The sequence below is a fragment of the Channa argus genome, chromosome 4, assembly GCF_033026475.1.
Source record: "Channa argus isolate prfri chromosome 4, Channa argus male v1.0, whole genome shotgun sequence".
NCBI lineage: Eukaryota > Metazoa > Chordata > Actinopteri > Anabantiformes > Channidae > Channa > Channa argus.
The window spans coordinates 19,848,820-19,868,367 of NC_090200.1; the positions used below are offsets into that span (position 1 = coordinate 19,848,820).

Here is a 19,548-nt window from a genome sequence, read left to right on the forward strand (position 1 = left end):
CTGTAGCCCTATAGAAAGTATATGCTCTCTTTATGTTTGTCTGGAGTTTCTTCCCACAGTCGAAAGACATATTAGTTTTTTGGTGGCTTTTAAAATGCCCATAGGTACAGAACGAGTGTGAGTGGTTGTCTGTTTCTCGAAGTCGGCCCTGAGATAGGCTGATGCCCTTTCCAGGGTGTACCCTGCCCTTTATTGACAACTGGGATCGACTCCAGCCCCCTGAGAATCTTACAGGATAAACAGTTTAGATAATCGATGGATGAATAAATATGCCTGTGAATCCTGGTTTAGTAAACACAACCCCATGCTGCACACATATGAATTTATATGCACATACTATTTGTTAACACATGGCTGTAGAGGGCCTGGACATCATGCTCTGCTGTGGAGGAGAAGACTCTCTGTAAGTGAGAATATATATGCCTATGTTTGATTTGAAATACAGCCACTTTTAGCCATGCTACCATCATTGCAGTATGTTAACAATGGTCTGTCCACTACTTTGACCCATTCGGTAAAAAGTCTACCTACCTAGTACTTTGTAGCTGTTTCTAATCTACTGTGTGCTCAAGCATTCGTAGTATATGATTTCCTAATTTTTATTATTGTTATTAGTGGCCTGTCTTCCGTACATTTTTTGGCACTTCTTAGGCTTCTTTCAGCAAGAAACACAGTTAAAACTTAAAAACATTCAGCTACATTCGCCTTTTTATTATCTTTTATACTTTTTAAAATATTCAGCTTTTTTAAGCAATTTGTTCTCATTTAAATGAACGGAGAGACTCCTCAGCTCCTCTACAGCTTTTTCCTCTTTTAGCTTTAACTAGTCAGACATACCTCAGCCTAGAGAGACCATTCAAACGTTCAGCAAATCACACGACTTTCGACTATCAGCCTTGTATTCGCTTTTTAATATCTTTTCCGATTTCTAAATAATCCCAGTTTTTGTTTGAGCTACTTTTTGTTGAATTTTCATCTTCTCCATTAGTGTGTATTGCTAGAATGTTGGCCCAGCTAGAGTGGGTGACATCACACGAACTCTAACTTCTCAGCTCAACTTTTATCAAATTGGTTTCTTCTTTTTCTTCCTCAACAAATTGTACATTAAAACTTAAGTATTATTGTGTTCTTTCAGGAAATATAACTCTCATAGTGAAAGGATTTACCGTTCTTTCAGTATTTGGCCAGAAGTACAGACAGTGCCATCCCAAATTGGGGGCTACTTCAAAATTGCAGGCCGACTTTATTTCAAATAAAGAATATCAACCTGTTCGGTCAAGCCTTCTGACACTCACAGTTTTTAAATTTTGTTAATAGGACTTATACTTAAGGACAAATATGTTAGCGTTAGCCAGTGGGTCATTATCTGTTACTGTCTAATATGTTTCTTAAAACTTTTAATGTAGGTTTAACTTGTTTCATGTTCTGTTTTTGTTGTTGCTGTTGTTGTTGTCATGATATGTATATACAGTATGTAGAGACTCATGTCCCACTCTATTAGATGCTGAACTTCCTTGTTAGAGTTAATTTCAATCCATACTCAAAGTGGTTGTAAAATCATATTGTGCTTTGTTCCCATGCACATTTCTCTCTTGCTAATGTGCCCTCTGCTCACAAAAACTCAGGCAATGGAGGAAGATGGATAGTGAAGCAAATAATCCAGTTAACTTTTCATGTGTTTGCAGGCAGATATTTTCTCTTTAATGTGTTTATCGTGACTTATGAGCTTCTCTATAGCAGCCATTAACATATGATTACCGTCACAGGGCTAATGGGTTTGTCTGTTGTTCCCCCTCCTGCTCAACTGCCTCATCCCCTTTTCCAAAGCTCTCTACATCTTTTATCTTTCCCTTTTATAACATTCACTTCCTTCCCGTGTCTCTCATTTGCTCTGTCACTCTGTCCTCCTTTGCGTGTCTCTGCTCTTGGCCCCCGCGGCCCCTCAACTCCCAAGCCAGAGCCTCACTCCCACACAATGCTCTCCATTATTGCTTAATTATCTGTGGCCTGTTATTTGAATAATGTGCCATCCCTGGCTCTCAGTCTTTTTTACACTTTCTCTTCATCTTTCGCATGCTCTTTTTTTTCTACTTCTTTCCTCCTTCTCTACTCCTACTTCACCTCCTCCATCTCTCTCACCCCCTTGACATTTTGGTGGCATCAGAACCCTTGTTTCTGCTTTCACCGCCTCCTCAAAGCCCATCGTCTCTCCCCTTCTGCTGGTTCATATAGAAATCAAACTGTGAGAGAGACAGTGGGAGAGCGAGCAAGATGCCCACATTAGTCTAGTTCATGTCAGCCAGCCAGTTTGCTGCAGGACATTACTTCTCTCCAGAAACGTGTTTCCTGTATAATGGTACTGCACCATTGTTGTCTAGCGCTTAGTATAGTAACACTTATAAATTTAATTCCACTGTGGACTTCTCTGCCAGCACAAGAGTGGCAAGAAATCAAAGCATTCACATTATTCCACTTTGGTGTTTCTATAAATTTGGTGTGCCAGCCATTAGAGAGCACCAGTGCTGTAGTTTACGAAGTTAAAAATCATCTTCTGTCATCTTCAAATCCCTGCAGCACTACGGGGCCTTTGGGGAAATCAATAATAGAGAGCTGACATTTGTTTTTGTATGGGTGTCTGTTTGTTTCAGTTTGTAAGTAATCTATCTGATGCAAACATCTTTCTAATGTGTGCACAGCTCTGTGGTGCCTGGCAGAAAATGGATTGGTGCTGTTGTCATGGCTTCTCTGTACACACACACACAAACACACACACCACTTTGTTCCACAGTAACTGTACACTCTTTGAGGTATCCCTACTTGTTTTCCTACACTGTTTGTGGCTGATCATTTAGCTAAGGATGCCGGGAGACGTTTACCGAGGCAAACAGGGGAGATGCTTCTGTGGTTGTGTAGCAAATCACAGGATTTTAGTGAGTTTTCATACTTTGTTTTTGGTTCCCAATAGCATTCAGGCATGGTGTATCAAACTCTCTGTTTGTGTTTTGATGTAAAGGGCACTGTGTCTGCCGGGTTGTTGAAATGTGACATCCTAATTTACTCTTGTGCAGTTGAGTGCATTGTTGCTTCATTCTTGGCAGTTTTGAGCCCTAGTCAATAAAGAGCTCAATTTAATGTGTAATGTCTCTAATGCCTCTGTCTGTTACGTCTACCTTTTTATTGTCTGTTTTAGCTAACTCAACATGACTTGCATTATAGCAGTTTAGTACATTATAGGAATCAATAACACAAATGGACTACTCAGTTACTGCCTTTATGATTCAAATAAGCCCCAGAGGGCAGTGTATTTAAGTAACTGTGTACACTTTAGAAGTCATTATCTGTACATGTGTCCATTTGACATCAGTCTGGTCAATGTACATTTGCGGTTAGTCAACAAAAACATCTCGGTTTTATTTTCTTTTTGCATTACTCAGCAGTCAGCAGTGCATTTTAAATGTTATAATATCGTAACAATTGACTTCATTTTGCTTTTATGGAAATTCTTACCACATGCATTAAAGCAGTGTTTGACCTATTTGTGTGTGTTTCTTGTTTGTTTTGCAGGATTAGTCAAGCTTGGAGTCCACTGTGTAACGTGTCAGAAAGTTGCCATAAAGATCGTCAACCGTGAGAAACTCAGCGAGTCAGTATTAATGAAGGTAAGTTTTCAGCCTTTCGGGTTCTTACAACATTACATGTATGTAATTTTCAGCAAGCCTGATGCATGAAACAACACTGAAACTGTGACGTTAGTGTGACACATCAAATCTCGGCTGGCCTCGAGCTAGCGTTTCAAAAGTCAAAATTAGAAGAAGTGGGCTTGAGTGGAGCCCATAAACATAAATCAATGGCTGATCTGGCAAAAAATTTTGATAATGAGTGGTTTAAATCATAATACGCCTTATGAGGAGTGGAATCACTGCCTGAGTTATTGACATCTGGTCTTTGAAGAAGCTGAATTTCATGCCTTTCAGATTTTGAACTGAAGGAGTCAGCTGTTTAGCTCCCCTGCCAGGACTCAGAGCTTTCCATAAATCCTAGGATAACACAACAATAAAACAAGGTTATGCAACTATAATTATTATTGTGTCACGCCAACACACTACAGAATCTTTTGGATGAAGCACTCGTATATATAATTTGTCCAGTTACCCACATAGCCCTCCTTTTGAATCATAAAGCAGGGAGTTTTTTTTTTTTTTCTTATTACATCCCAGGGCTCCTGCTGGGCGGCAGTATTCAGTGCTTGCTCAAAATTGGCATGCTGCAAAATTGGCCCTTGTGTTGATGGAAGAGTTGTAAAGAAACAGAATAGAGCAGGATGATAAATGACAACAAGATACTCCAACCTGAAAATTGTCTTTCATAGGACGCACACAGAGAGGACAGCCCACTGTAATTGTTTGCTTATGAGCTGGAAAACAGAAAGCGGATGGTTTTGCTCACAGAACAGGTTATCTACAAATGGAAAATCCCTCCATTTTGCTTCACTTCTGTGGCACCATCATTAGACTTCAGATGAAAAGCTCTCTGTGCTGGGATATTGCTGTTTGATACACAGTCGCTATTAATCAGCTTCTTGCTGTGTCAATGTCTCCCTGACTCTTTTTCATTCTTTTCTGTCTTGCTCTGGGTGTTGTTCTCTTTCTATGTCTTACTCAGTTCAACGTGTAATATCTTCATGAGGGAAAGTCGGGCCATTGCTGTTGCCTCAGTGCTGACAGAAGTATTATTAGTTGTAGCAGAAGTGGTTGGTGGCAGCGCTGTAGCATGTGACAGCGGAGGGGAAGGTAGCAGGATAATGTCCCAACCCAGGTGTTCCACACTGCACTGTCCCACAGTGGAAAATGTTAGTAACAGATGCCAAACGCTGACAGGTTTCCGACAGGAGCAAGGCTTTTGCTGAAGCTGCAGTTCAGAGCCAATTACTGAACTCAGCCATTGTCATTCTTCTCTCAACTGCTGGCCAGAGATGTGCGCATGCATGTGTGTAACAGCGAGTGTGTGTTCATGTATGTGCCAGTGGGGATTGTGTGCTAGGGGTAGTTGGAGTTCCTTTGAGAGAATTTTTTTTTTTGTCTTTAAATGTTTGTGAATGAACAGTACAAAACCAGGATCAAACGGCATTATTTGACAGGTTAGTAAATCATTCTGATTTTTCACATCACATCTGTGAGTGTTTCATCTGTCCTTACCTGCTTTAGTCAGGGTAGATTGTGATGAGGGCTACTTATACTGAAGTGTTGCCTGTGATCATATGTGTGTTTGTCATTTTTATTTGCAGTACCACAAGCAAACACATTCAGTGTTTTGCAGGCTTCAGTAATAAAATGTATATACTGTACTAAAAAATTAAGTGTTGTTTGTCAACACTTCGGTGTGTATACTGATTTGTTCAATAGCCTTAAATACAAAGCAACTTCACAATATAATATAAAAGTCAGAGTGCGGCTACATAAAGATATTGTGTGGCATTAGACCACACATTGACATTGGTGTCGCATCAGATAACAAATTGCTTCTCCATTCTAAGGGTTCCTTCTGTAACTGGACAGGTGTTTTCTGACTCAAATCCAGCAGCCCCTTTCTCATATTCTGTTGCACTCCCCAATCTTGTCTGTTCTCCGACCTGCCTCTGTGGCTGTCAGAGTGTCAGAGTGATCGGGTACACTCTGCTGCAAGGCTCAGACTGCAAAATGTCACCTTTTAATATGCTAATGTCTCAGGTCCCTATGGTGCCATTAGGGGAGAATCTGACTCTCCTGGACAGGTGTGTGTGTGTGTTTCTGTGTGTCTGTGTGTGCGCGTGTGTGTGTACGCCCAACAGCGCACACGGCACACATTTATGCATGCATACGCACATAGATAGACACATATAGTTCATGCCACACTTGCACACACACAAAAATATGTGTACACATGTCCTACACTCAAAGTGTCCAGTTTGTTTGCAAACACATTTTCCATGACACACGTCATCCCATTACGTCTGTCCTTTCCCTGATTAGCCCTGGGTGTCAGGGGTCTGTGGAGATTAGGAGAAGGGTTGAATTAATTATCACAGAATATCTGCCAGAGAGAAGCCTTTCCTCCACTCACTTGTGTGTTGAACTTATAACTAATGTTGAACTCTTTAGTCCACAGGCCCATAAGCTGTGACACTATGGTGCAGAAAGACATTAAATTGTCTGGGATAATGAATATGTCTATGAACTTTATGTCAGTTTGTTTCCAGGGAATGAGCCTTGACTAAAAAAAAAAAAGGAAAAAAGAAAAGACTGTTTTTTTTTTTTTAATCTAAGCAGAAAACCTAACAATGAAGTTACTTGAATAGTAATAAGAATCTCTGTCAGTGGGAAGTTGCTGCCTCTCTTGTTTCAAATGATAAGAGAGAAACAGACAGAAAGAGAATACACAGTATGTGCACATATGACAGCGTGTCAGCAGTAGCTGGCACTAAGGCCAAGTTATGTGGGAGTTTGTGTGTATCCTAAGGGAGTGCTTAATGTGTCTGAAACTCAGCCAGTCCCCTCTCTATCTATATGTCTATGGGCCATGGGGCCATGGGTTAGAGAGTGGGAGAGAAAGGGGTTGAAAGCGCACAACTCAGGAGACAAGAGATGGACATGCCGTGGGAAAGATAAGACGTGTTAGAACGTACACCATGTCCACAATCAAATTTCCTGTCATGAGTGATTGTGTTTTCTTCCTACACCTTTTAATGTGATCTTCTCACATAAGGCACTCACGTTGCATTGCCATACATTAAAAAACAAAGAGAGGTGAGATTTAAATACCGTTAATGGATTGGATATTTGATGAGCAAGAAAATAGGTCTTTTGCACACTTCAAACAGTAGGGTTGTAAAAATACTGAGAGCCACAAAACAATTAAGACAACTATAAGATGAGACTTCTACCACACTCTTGTCACAGCAGTGTGACCGCTCTGTGATTCGTGGTGTCATGGTAGTTCTAGCAAATTAAACGTGAATCACAAGCCTAGTTTGAGAAACTCCAATATCAAATATAGGACTGATAATAAAATGAAACATTTTTGGTTTTAATGTAAACACATTTACATTAAACTACATTAGTTTTACCACCTACTTTAAAACTAATGATCATACTGATGACACTGAAATGGAAAAAAATAGACACTGTGTTGAATCGTGCGACTGCACTATCTGTCAAGTCTGCCAAGCTTTCGCTGACAAACATTTGCTGTACCATATTTCAATTCACATTATCTATCATTAGGCTGAGAGGAGCAACTTCTCTAGTCTGCAGCTCAGTCTCTTGGTGAGTTAAGTTGTAGCCAACTGCTAGCTCTAACAACTAGCAGAAGGAGAAGGGTATCTTTAGCATGCAGCAGTTGGTAGTTGGAGTTAATGCCTGCTCTGTTTCTCCCTCTGAGCCAGCGAGCTGGTGGCGGCTGCTGCTGTTGGGATAAGGACAACTAATTAGCCAGAGTGACTCTCTCTCCTCCTGAAGCAGCACAACTTCAAAGTCACTCTATTGTCCCCAAGCCAAGAGAGAGAAAGGAAGAAGAGAGGAGGGATGGAGTGCAGGATGAAGGAAGATGGAGAGAACAGAGGAGTGTGCTTGTGTTGGGAGGTTTTGAAATGATGGTGAATATGAAGTTAGAACACTTTGTATGGATGTAGTGGGATATAGAATAGGAATAGGAATAGAACTCTTTCATAGGTACACTACGTTTGATGGTCCTTTTAGTGCAGTGAGGTTACTTGTGGTTTGTGACTCTATCCTTGATGTCAATAATAAAATTTCATAGGAGATATATATGTGTGTTCTCTGTGTGTGTGTGTGTTTTCTCGGTGTGTGTGTGTGAGAGAGACAGAGAGAGAGAGAAAGTAAGTTTGGAGATGGAGAAGTCTGCAGTATAATTGCGCCCTGAAGCAAATAATTGAAGCGCTAAGCTAAGGACACCACATGTAATAGGCTGAGAATGACAAGACAGTACCACAGCCAGGGAAGTGAGCTGAAATTTAAGGGCAAGGACAAGCACCGATACTGTTCTCTGTGCTAATTAACAAGATCAGTACTTTACAATTTTTGCTTATGACAAATGAGAATATGTTTTTGTATTTATATAAATAATCTGTAGAGTCAGTACATCTTGTATCTGTAGTGTAAAACACAAGAGTAATTTTGACATAGATCATCCTGACATGGTAGTATAAAAGTTCTAAAGCCACAGCATCTAAAATAGGCATTTTGGATTAAAGAGGCAGAGAAATGCAAGGAATTAAAGGCTGAGAATACCAGCCGACAGAGATTGTGGTGGGCGGGCGAGGAGCAGAATGCCATGGCCATAGATGAATCACACAAGGTTTAATCTTGTTATTCCAGCACCTCGGTGACAGCAGTGTAGCTTTCTTTCTCCGCCATCTCTGCTCTTTCCTCCTAATGATTATAGATTGGTCATTCTCTCCCATCTTTGTGGTACAGTGAGTAAGTTTGACATAGAAACGCCTCCAAAAGGCACACGTCCTCTTGTGTGTAACTTCATGTTGTGTGCATAGGTGTTTGTGTGTTTTGGTGTGCATGTGTCTGCGCCGTGGAGTGAATGCAGATAAAATAAATGTGTTTCATAAGTTGTGGCACTGTGCATTGATCCATCAGCTTTGTATGGTGCTGAGCCAGAAGCCAAGGCTGAGCCCACAGTTTGATCCTCACAGGCTGACTGCACAGAAAGACTCCTGATTCCTTGTATATCTGCTTTCCAGGGCTGGGTGAATTTGTATTTTTGCAATAAAAAAAATCACATTTTATTTATGAATCCCACTTTTTCCTCAGTGGGTCTAAGAAGCATGGCTGAATTTCTAAACTTGGGTCAAATCAAATACAGTATATAGTAGACTCGTTAAATGTAGATTATGTAGATTTGTGTTGTAGTTTTTATTTTAAATTGATGAATTTTACGATTTGAAGTAAAACTTTACTGAAGTCAACTTTAAAATATAATTTATTGGATTGTGTAAAAAAAGTACATGCTTGTGTAAATAAGATCTCACAATTCACACTGCTTATTAGCACAAAAAACAAGACAAGAAACTCTTTGTAAACCTCCGGCAAAAATTTATGCTGAGACACAGATTAGGGAAAGGGTTCTGAGTATTGCCAAAAGCAAGAAGACCAAGACCCCAATGTTTGCTCTTACAGAACTTCAGAAGTCCTATACAGTAAAGGGAGACTGATTAGACAGAAGCCATTTTAAATAAAAAGGTAGTGTGCTTTCTGTTTCTATCCAGTCTGAAGAAACTTCAGTTGATCTGCCAGGAAGAACAGTATATGTGTCCAAATCCACTGTTACAAAGCTTGTAGAGAAATACCTTTGGCTCGAAGTTGTAATTGCTGCCAATGGACTTTCGATAAATACTGCATTAATTTGTAAATTACATTTTTAATCAGGGTCTACCCTGTGTCTCCCCCAGTGACAGCTGGGATAAGCACATCAATTATCTGTAACGGCTTATCCTATTCAGGGTCACATGTGGCTGCAGCCTATCCCAACTGTCAAATGGGCAAGAGGTGGGGTACACCCTGGACAGGTCACCAGACTAAACATACAAAGACAGACAACGATTCAGACTCACATCCACAACTAAGAGCAATTTAGAGTCACCAATTAATCTAACATGGATGTCTTTGGACTGTTGGAAGAAAATGGAGTGCTGGTGGAAACATACACAAGCACGGAGAATACATGCAAACTCCGTAAAGAAAGGCCACAGGTCGAGCTGGGGACCTTCTAACTGTGAGGCAGCAGTGCTAACCATCCCATCACTATGTTGTCCAGTGCAGTAAATATACAGTGATACTTTTATCACACAATATTGAAAAACTTAAAAAAAAAAAGCCTTTAAAAAAGTATCATTCACACTCTTCCTGTTGCTACAAGTTTTTTCCTCTGTCCCTTACTGCCTCATTGCATGGTAACCTAAATACTAGTATGGATTTCCCTGAACCTGTAAGGTCTCACAAAGACTGTTGGTTATCAGTCAATATGAAGTTCATTCAGCATTCTACATAATTACAAACCTAATTTAGTTTCCAATCACCACTTCCAAATCAATGTCAATTCCTTTTTTTTCTACTGTTTATTGAGTGGCAATGAGAAATGGGAAATAGATTTAACAAACAAGACACAAGATGTTTGCAAATTGTAAAAAAATGTCAACTTTTGTTTAAAATTGATTGAGGATGCCACATATTGAGTTGTACACTGGTAGTTTGGGATCTAACATATCCTGCAGTGCTGCTGCAGGTGTAGTTTGTATTTACAGTACTTTGCATATGTCTTATCAAGTTAAAACAGAGATTGTATGCAGACAACATTACAAAATGGGGGATAGTAGAACATGAGATTTAGCAACAACCCCCACTGAGCTCGACAGGAAACAGACAGACATCTTAACTGATGCCATTTATTTCTCCTATTCAAAGGCAACTGCCATTGGGTTGTCAGATAGATGAAAAGCTTTGTTTGCCTTTTTTATTTGTTGCTGCTTTGTTGTTGCTCTTTGTTTTTCTTCCAACTGTAGGTTGGAAGAAAAATTAATGGCACTGTTTGCAATTTCCTGGTTTTCTGCATAAATCGGTCACGGAATGTTATCTGAGCTGATATCACAGGCATCACCGAAAACAAAATTACTAATTTGATAAAACACTGATAAAACAGTCATGAAACCATTAAACATACAAGGTGATGGTGGAAAAAGTCATGGCAACCGTGTTTTCACAACTAGCTGAATCACCTTTGGCAGCAATAAGCTCAAGCAATTGCTTCCTGTTACTATGGATTAGACCTGGACAAGGTTCAGGATAAGTTTTAGATCATTCTTCTTTATAGAACTTCTTCAGATCAACTTTCTTCTTAGGACGTCTCTCCTGAGGACATTCCACAGCATCTCTGATGGGTTGAGTTCTGGGCCACTCAAAAAGGTGGATTTTGTCTCTAAAGCCATTTTGTTGCAGATTTACTTCCCACATCGCTGTCCTGCTGCATCCCCTTGTGTAGCTTCTCCTGAGCTTTAGCTTGTAGACAAACACCCTGACATTAACATGTAGATGCCTTGATAAACTTAACCTAAAGTTACCCTAAACCATGATGCTTCCTCTACCATAGTTCACTTCAATGTATTTTAATGTTTTATCCATCCACAAGACATTTTCCTGTTCTAAATTGTCATAGTGGACTTCAAGTGTAAATGGTCTGCACTTATATAGCACTTTTCTACCTATTGGACACTTTCACTTTTTACACTGCTTCTTATTTACCCATTCACACTCACAATCACACACACATTCATACACCGATGGGGGACACTCACCGGGAGCAACTAAGTTGGGGTTCAGTGTCTTGCTCAAGGACACTTCGACATGTGACCGGAGGAGCCGGGGATTGAACCAACAACTGTGAGATTGGTGGACAACCGCTCTACCTTCCTGCGCCACAGTCGCCACGTTGTGTCGCCAAGTGTGATGCATTGTTGTTTTTTGAGGGCAATGGCTTCCTCTGTGGTGTCCTCCCAAAGGATACTATGCTTGTTTGATGTTTTACATATTAGTGATTCAAGGACAGAAATGTAAATCAACTCCAATTTATACTTAATTTATAAAAAACACGTCTAACTGTGGACTAATCAGTATGTGTACTCTTTTCAGACAGTCTTTTCAGGCAAATCAACAACACATGATTGTCTTCTGAGGTCTTTTTTTTTTTGTGAGGCATGGCTCACATCAGCTGATGCTGCTTGTGAATAGCACACTGACACAGTTTGACAGAGTGTCTTTTTAGGTCACAGTAGTCCTTAACCACACCTCTTTGCTTATTTTATTGGTTGGAGTCCACTTTATGTGTAGTTACATCAGAATCCTAATGTTGCAATTACTTTTTTTGCATGAATTTGTATGTTTAATGGTGGTGGTCGAAAAGACCACATGAAAGATCATGACATCAGATCACATTTCATCAGCAGATTACATGGAAAACCAGGAAATTACAAACGGTGCCATTATTTTTTATTGCAAATGTATTATATCCAATACTTCTCAATTGTTTTTCCCTTAAGTGCAGTGATTCTTCATTTTCTACTTCTTTTTCACATGTGAAGTCACTGACATATATGTTTGTTTTTTTTTGTTTATTGTGATGATGTTTTTTAGCAGGGACTGTTAATTGAAGTAAAGACATTTACCTTGCCTAAAAAAAACAATCACCATTTCTATCTCCAAATGTGCCTCTGTCATTTTTTTTATACAGTACCTGCACTGGTGGTCTTTCCCCCAAGAGGGTCTTTGTGAGTGATTTTATTCTATGTTGGCTGGCAGCGCTTATACAAATAATCAGCAGTGCATTGGGATTGTGGAGCACCAAAAATATTAAGTAAATATTAAGTTAATCTCTATTGTATCTTGGTTCTATACTTTATTGTTTGTACTGTAGGTTTACGTTTTTTGTTGGTTTGCGGGTGTCTTTGTACTGTAAGTGGCACTGTAGCCATGCTTAGCAGATGCACAATAAGGTCTGCCACAGTTTGTGGCAATTGTCATCTCACTGTCAACAGCAGTGCTGCAATATGTCTATTCATTTACACTATACGCTTGTGTGTGTACATGTATTATGTTTCTGTGTGCAGTTCACACGTACCTTAAGTGACAGCACGAATGACAGCTCTGTGGACATTTTCTAGTTGCTCCAAGTCAACACACAAACACACACACACCTTAAGGTTTTGTCTGTCTTCTCGCAGCAGGATTTAGTCTGTAATAGTCTCACATCAGACAGGCGGGGTTGTAGGGTGAATAACAGCTTGTGGACAAGCGTGCCACAAAGAGTGCTGCCAACAGTGGTACTTTCTTGGCCACTTACACGCACACAGACTGTGTACACATACTAGATTGTACTTATTCCTAAATTGAATTGATTTCATGCTTATGAGCCAAGCAAACATTATATAATGATGGCCAAAAAATATCAACTTCCTGCATTGATCTTATAATGCCATTGGAATTTACACATACGAAACAGGCACAGGATGTAAATATGTTTGTACTTTAATATAGAAGACCATTTAGCAGCAGTTATATATGCTGTGCTTTTCCATTTGTTTGAGGAAGAATCACAACAGTGATAGTAATCAAGTTACCCTAGTATTAAAATGGTACTAACAATGAAAGTACTCACAGAATTGAAGTTAATTTCATCCTACTGCTCTGAATTCAATCTTTTTTTCTTGAGGGTTTTACAGTAACTGGCATTTACAAGGCTGGAATAGTATGCACCTATTATATATATCTGTGACTCTATGAAATAAACATGAAAAATAGCTCCTACCTAGAAGATTTAATGAATTCAGGCAGATGTATGTTTAGCCCTTTGTGATCTATATATTGAACATGCACCCTAACTTCATCAGCTCCTCCAATCCTTGAGGGGATTGTTTGCTAATGGCTCTGTTGTGCTTACCTGCTCTGAAGAACATGCTTGCTGTCTCAGGCAACTCACACAATGTACACAACACTGGTACTGTATAGATTCAGACACTGTATAATGTTGCATGCATTTTGCCATTCTTGGGATAAATTAGTATTCGTACAAAGAAGCACCACAGCACAGGAATGTGTCAAAGTCCTGCACTCACTGTGAAACCTCATTAACAAGCATGGAAGCTAAAATAACTCTCTGATTACATGATTAAAGCTATTCTGAACTTATTTACAAAGTCCAAAGGCCAATTTAAGTTGTTTCAGCTGACCAGTCTTACCTTCTGACCCGTTGTCTGTCCACTATCGACTCCGCTGTCTGGCACAGTATTGACTTAGCTTATGTGTCAATGAATAAGCCATGTATTCATATCTGGAGATAATTAGTTGAGTTAGTAAATCAGTGCCCACCTGAGTTATTGGACTGAACATGCTTCATTGCTCATTTCACATCACACAATGCACATCACATCACATTTTCTTCAGAACCCTGAAAGGACCACATTTTATGTTCCAATGCTACACTGTAGAATAATCACCTACCTTGCATGCAAATAACTGCCCACTATACATTATTAGGTCTCATAGCTTATAGATGACCTTCCGGTCAAATTGCTAGATTCTGTTCTGTGCTGTCTCTCTTTCTTTCTAGTCTGTGAGAACCAGTTCATTAATCCAAATTTCACATCTCTACACAGTCCAAGGTCACCTTACCAATCCTCTTGTATGAAATATTCTGCGCTTAAGGGCAAGTGATGAAATGGAGAAGTTCACAAAAAGACACTTCAGACAGCTGACACCAAAACATGGCTGCCAAAGCAATCCACTGCCTGCCCATCACTGATAAATCACTCATCCTGCAGATGGCATTTGCATGACTCTTTACTATCTCCCCAGCCTGTACCCCTTCATGCCACCTGTCAGCCATTGCAGTAAGTTTGAGAAGCTTCATGAGTTTAACCTCAGAGGTCCACTGGCATGAAACTAATGTAATGACCAAGGTCATCCAGGGACACGTTAGTTAGTGTGAAATGATGTAGGCTGTTATCCCTCCAAGTGGCAGCCTGATGGATCTGTCAGCATCACAGGCACACATCATAGACATGATTACAGCGATAGAATGAGAGAAACAGAAAATAAATGAGTGATAGAGAAAGTGGAGGAGGATTGTCAGTATTGGTCTTGGGTGGGAGAGGTAATGAGTAAGATTTGAACGGGTGGGAGATGGATGAAGGATAAGAACTAGCGAACTAGCAGAGACTATGTCCTGATCGATTTACATGTCTCTGGCATTGATCAAACTCCCCCATGCAGGGAGTTTATCCCCTCTTCACAAAGGATGACTGATACAGTGATTATCAGAAAACCCCGCTGTGTCGACTGCGTATCCGCGTGTGTTTCAGTGTGTGCGCATGCATTTGTTATTTGTGATGTCCACTGGGTGGAGAGAAAAGGGATAAACAGAAAAAATAAAAGAATAGGGAAAATTACTTTTTTTCAGTTCAACGACTTTACCTGAAATGAAATCATACAAAAATAATTTTATTCAGCATTTTGTTTTGCTCTCAGTTGAACTAGCTCAGTAGTGGGAGATAACACAACTATCTAACGTTCACACACTCCTTCAATTTCTGAACCAATTTTGGATAAGCAGGTTCTCCCAGAAACACATGTTCATATTGTCTTGAAGAAATACTGTCACTGTCACACACCAAGTAGAGGCAGAGTACATGAACACACACTTTAGGGCACACTTGGCTCATTGAGATTGGTTTCTTTCTAGAGTGTAACACGCAGACTGCATGCATTTTTAAATTATTAATAAATAGAACTACAGCCACTCTACAGCCTCACCACAAATGCACGAGTAAGCACATACAGTACCCACAGATGCACACATGCATGCATGCACACCAGCATGGATACCCTCTGCTGCTGGCAGAAAGCTCAGATTCTGCCCTACTGGCTCACTGACTGACATATGGATAGATGGGGGTGGCTCATAGCTTGCCAGGATCAGGAGCATGTGTGTACAGTGTGGGTGCATCACACATTAATGTGTCCACATGTCAGAAATAGGAATGGGTGACGAGCTGACTGGTGTTGTCTGTGAGCCAGCAGGTTTTGCAGACCTTTTTTGTGACTGTTGCTGGATAAAACACCCGATTTAACAACAGTTTTTCTAATAAGACTTTAATTCATGCTGCACTGTTTGTATGGTATTTACGTTGCAAGGTCACGGAGAACTCACAGGGGATTGCTGAATTCGTTGTTGCATTTGCAACATTGCTAATTGCTGGATGGACTGTATATTGAAAGCTGACTTGTGTAAAATGTTGAGGAAGATAAAGATCATATGACAGACTTGTTGAAAATGTAATTGGTTTGAACAAAAACATAAACAATCTGTAAGCTATCCATCTATAAATATTTTTATAGAGAAATGTATTACATAAATAAAAAACATATTTGTAAAATATGGAAGAATACTTTTTTTTATATTATATTTTGTCATTTTGTTATCATTAAGCACATTTCCATGGTACACTTAAGTGCCTAATATGGATCTAATTCTGAGCAATAAATATTTGTATCTGTATTTTATAATTTAGTTGCATTGTAAATAAGATTTTTTTTACTAAGCTAAGTAGTAAAATACTTCTAAACTTAATAAATCATAAACAATAAACTGCTTATAAAAAGGAAATATTGTAAATCACTTTTGAAATATTTGGAAAGACTATATCATGAAAAAGGTAATCTATCTATATTTCCTCAGACAGGTGAAGCTTGTAAATGGAATGTTGGCTTTTTACCTTGATTGTCAAATGCTTTTAACTGCTAACATTATATCCTCGCTGTCTAACTTGTTGTCATTCCATTCTCTGTGGGCTGTTTGGTGCATGGCGCTGCTAAAAAGGTTAGGATTTCCTTGTGTTGTGTTAATTAGGAACAAAAGAGGCTACAAGACTCCGGGGGGAACAAGTTGGCACTACCACTGTGTGCTCTCCTTCTGTCTGTCTCTTCTACATTTCTCTCTTACTCCTCTCCATTGCAGAGAATTACATGGCATGTGCTTCATCTTTCTCACATTCACTCATCTTTCCTCTGTCTCACTTTTGTTTTTGTTTCTATCCAGCATCCCTCACATGCACTGTAGCTTCCATATTAGCATAGCCCACCCGTGTTTTATTTCTGACACACATGGCTGCCCCGCTGACTTTGATCCTCAGATCTGAGTATCAAGGGACCATTCACTTGCTCGCCCTGGGGGAGGTGACAGAAATGTCTGTGTTTTCCTTCTGTGTGCATGGGAGAGAAAGAGCACGAGATGCAATAAGTGGGGACCGAGAGATGACAGAGCCTGTGATCCAGGATTTTTCCCTCTGAGATTTCGGGCTGTGTTCTGTGTTCAGTCACTTTGTGACATGTGTGACATGAATCTAATTTCTTTGTGTCTTTGTTGTTTAATGGCTCTCTCTGATCCTCTGTCCTCTATCACTGGATTCTTAGGGATGGTGATGAAAATGTGGATGTCGCAGGTGATTTGTGTGCTCGTCCATTCAGCGACTCACATTCAAGGCTGTAATTTAAAGAATCAATAGCAAGCTGATGGAACTATGCTAAACTGGCTCGCATCCACTGAATTTGGAATGACATGTGATCACCCGTGACTCGCTTGCCTCATTTGTCCATGTAGGACCAGTCTTCCCAGTCTGCCTCTCTCAGTTGTGCTTGTTTTAAATTGTATTATACCTTACCATCTGCACCTGCACATTACACCATGATTGCAGGTAATAAATCACATTAAACATTAAATTTCAACTCTAGATCTTAATATGGACAAACAGAATACAGTTCCAGGTACTTTTATATTGTTGTCTAACAGGAATCACCATCGTTGTCCCTACTTAGTTATCTATCTAGTGTGACACAACATGACATTAATAAGAAACCGTGTAAAATAGCCAGTTTGGTTCGTGATCATATATGTATTGAAATACGTTGAACACAAGATGAAAACAAGTAACAGGAAAGTGAAAGAAGTTACGTGTTCATCTGACTAGCCGTCTGTCTGTCCATGTTCATGTGGGTGAGTGTGTGTGTGTCTCAGTGAACAGTGGCCAAGCGCCTCTTAATAAAGGCATAATGAAGTGCCATGGAGGTATGGCGATTGGAGAGAACTGTCCCCACTCACAGATGTGAAACTTAATGAGAGAGTGTGGAGCCATTTACAGGAGCTAAGCCAAGAGAGACCATGGCCACCTGGCATTAAGGCTCCCATTAATTTAGGGTCTGTGTTGGAGGATTTGATAGGCAGTGAACGAAAGAGTAAGAGGCTGCGTATATTGTAGATTGGTGAATGCACTAGTACTGCAGCAGGAACTTTTTGCAGGTTGAAGCAAGTTTTGATTGAAAAGTGTAACTAATAAAAATGTGTAATCCTAGAAATACAGAGGATGCTGCGCCGATTCACATTAGTGTGTTAATCAACAGCTAATCTTCCAATAAGCAAGGGTTTGTATAGTTAAGTCTTCACATTTAGACTCATTTCTCTTATTTCAATTAACTAAAAGGAGGCGCTTAGAGGAAGCTTAGGAAGGGAGCTGCTGGCTCTGTAGCATTTCAACAGCTCATCTCTCCCTGAGTCCTGGGAAGCATTAGTGTCTCTGCAGGGAACCCTCCTTCCAGCTAGCTAGCCAGCCACCATGGGTTCATTCTTAACAGTACACCTTAGCCTCAGGTGAGAAAGTGGCACGGTGCAGCGCTGCTGATAGCGCTCATTAGTCTCTGGATTAGGCCCGATTAGCCTGACCGTTACTCCCACTGATACTCCATGTGAATGCTAATTACACATTTACCCCTTTACACTTTTTGAACAAGCTTTGTGACTAGCTTTATTACCATTTTACAACTTTTTTTTCCGGCTGCATCTTTAGCCAATCTTTTGCTCTGTAAAGCATTTCTCACTTTGGTGACTGACTGTGAGCTGCTTTAACAGGTTTTTATCGTGCGCTTTACTTTTGATAGGTAACAGAGATTGGATTTTTGCTGTTCAGGCAGAAAATAATAATGACAAATGGATCAAAGGAGGCTAAAATACTTACCTGAGCAAACTGGGACCACTAAAGAAAGCTGTTGTGCAATGAAAAGCTGTGTGAGAATATAATTAAGAAGAAGGCACCTGATTTTATACCTGGTCAAACAAACAGCTTTGTTGGAGTATAATAAGAAAACATAGCTGCCAGATCAAAGCGTTGCCTTGATTTCAGTGATGAATGTTCATAATGCTAAGCCACAATGACATTAAAGCAATATGAAGGCTGTCAAAGGCGAGTGATCTAGAGAAATTGAATTCCAGCTGAGGCAGAGGAGCCGTTAACTCACATTGTCCTTCCATCTCCATCATTGTCAGTCAAAGTTAGACACAGAGGGTGGAGGAGAAGATGAACATGAAATGTTGGGTAGAAGGGTGAGCAGAAAACCTTAGGGAGTGCAGGAGAGGTACACAGGGGGTTGAAGATTAGCGGTGGCCTCTGTCAAAGTGGGTTGCATGCTGATTTTCAGTGGCAGATGTACATGCTGACTACAACCTTCGAACATGCTGACGCAAATCCAAACTGAACTGCTTGATTTCGGTGAAATTCAGCTTTCGCTGGTCTCACAGTACATCACTTGTCTCTCAGCAACTCTCTAAGCAAAAAAGACCTTGGAAACTTGCGGAGACTGAGCAGGTCTGTTTGATCGGGATGCGGTGCTGTTTATATGTACAGCCACTGTCTCAGAGTGACTAGAGCACAAAAGCTTCCCCTGGGAGATGATGTACTTGAGTGGACATTTTGACCCCAATTCACCCACAGGCTGTAGTCTTAGCGGACAGACATGTTCAGATGTGGGGTGTTTGACTCTGACAGGTTATTCCACTTTTGGTTTCTTATCTAACCAAACTGATTTATGTTCACCTCAAGCAAACCTCCGGATTATGAAATGTGATTGCACAGCATTCAAGAAAACTTTTGAGTTTTGTGACAGAGGA

General features: G+C 40.1%; 1 protein-coding gene across 6 annotated transcripts in view; it reads left to right on the plus strand.

The window, feature by feature from the left end:
- Positions 1 to 19,548, plus strand: part of brsk2a (BR serine/threonine kinase 2a) — a 149,464-nt gene that overhangs the window by 84,102 nt on the left and 45,814 nt on the right. For all 6 annotated transcript variants that reach the window (XM_067502135.1, XM_067502140.1, XM_067502136.1 and 3 more), the window contains one exon: positions 3,565 to 3,659. In XM_067502135.1, coding sequence (XP_067358236.1) covers positions 3,565 to 3,659 — 95 coding nt within the window. The remainder of the gene's footprint in view (positions 1 to 3,564; positions 3,660 to 19,548) is intronic.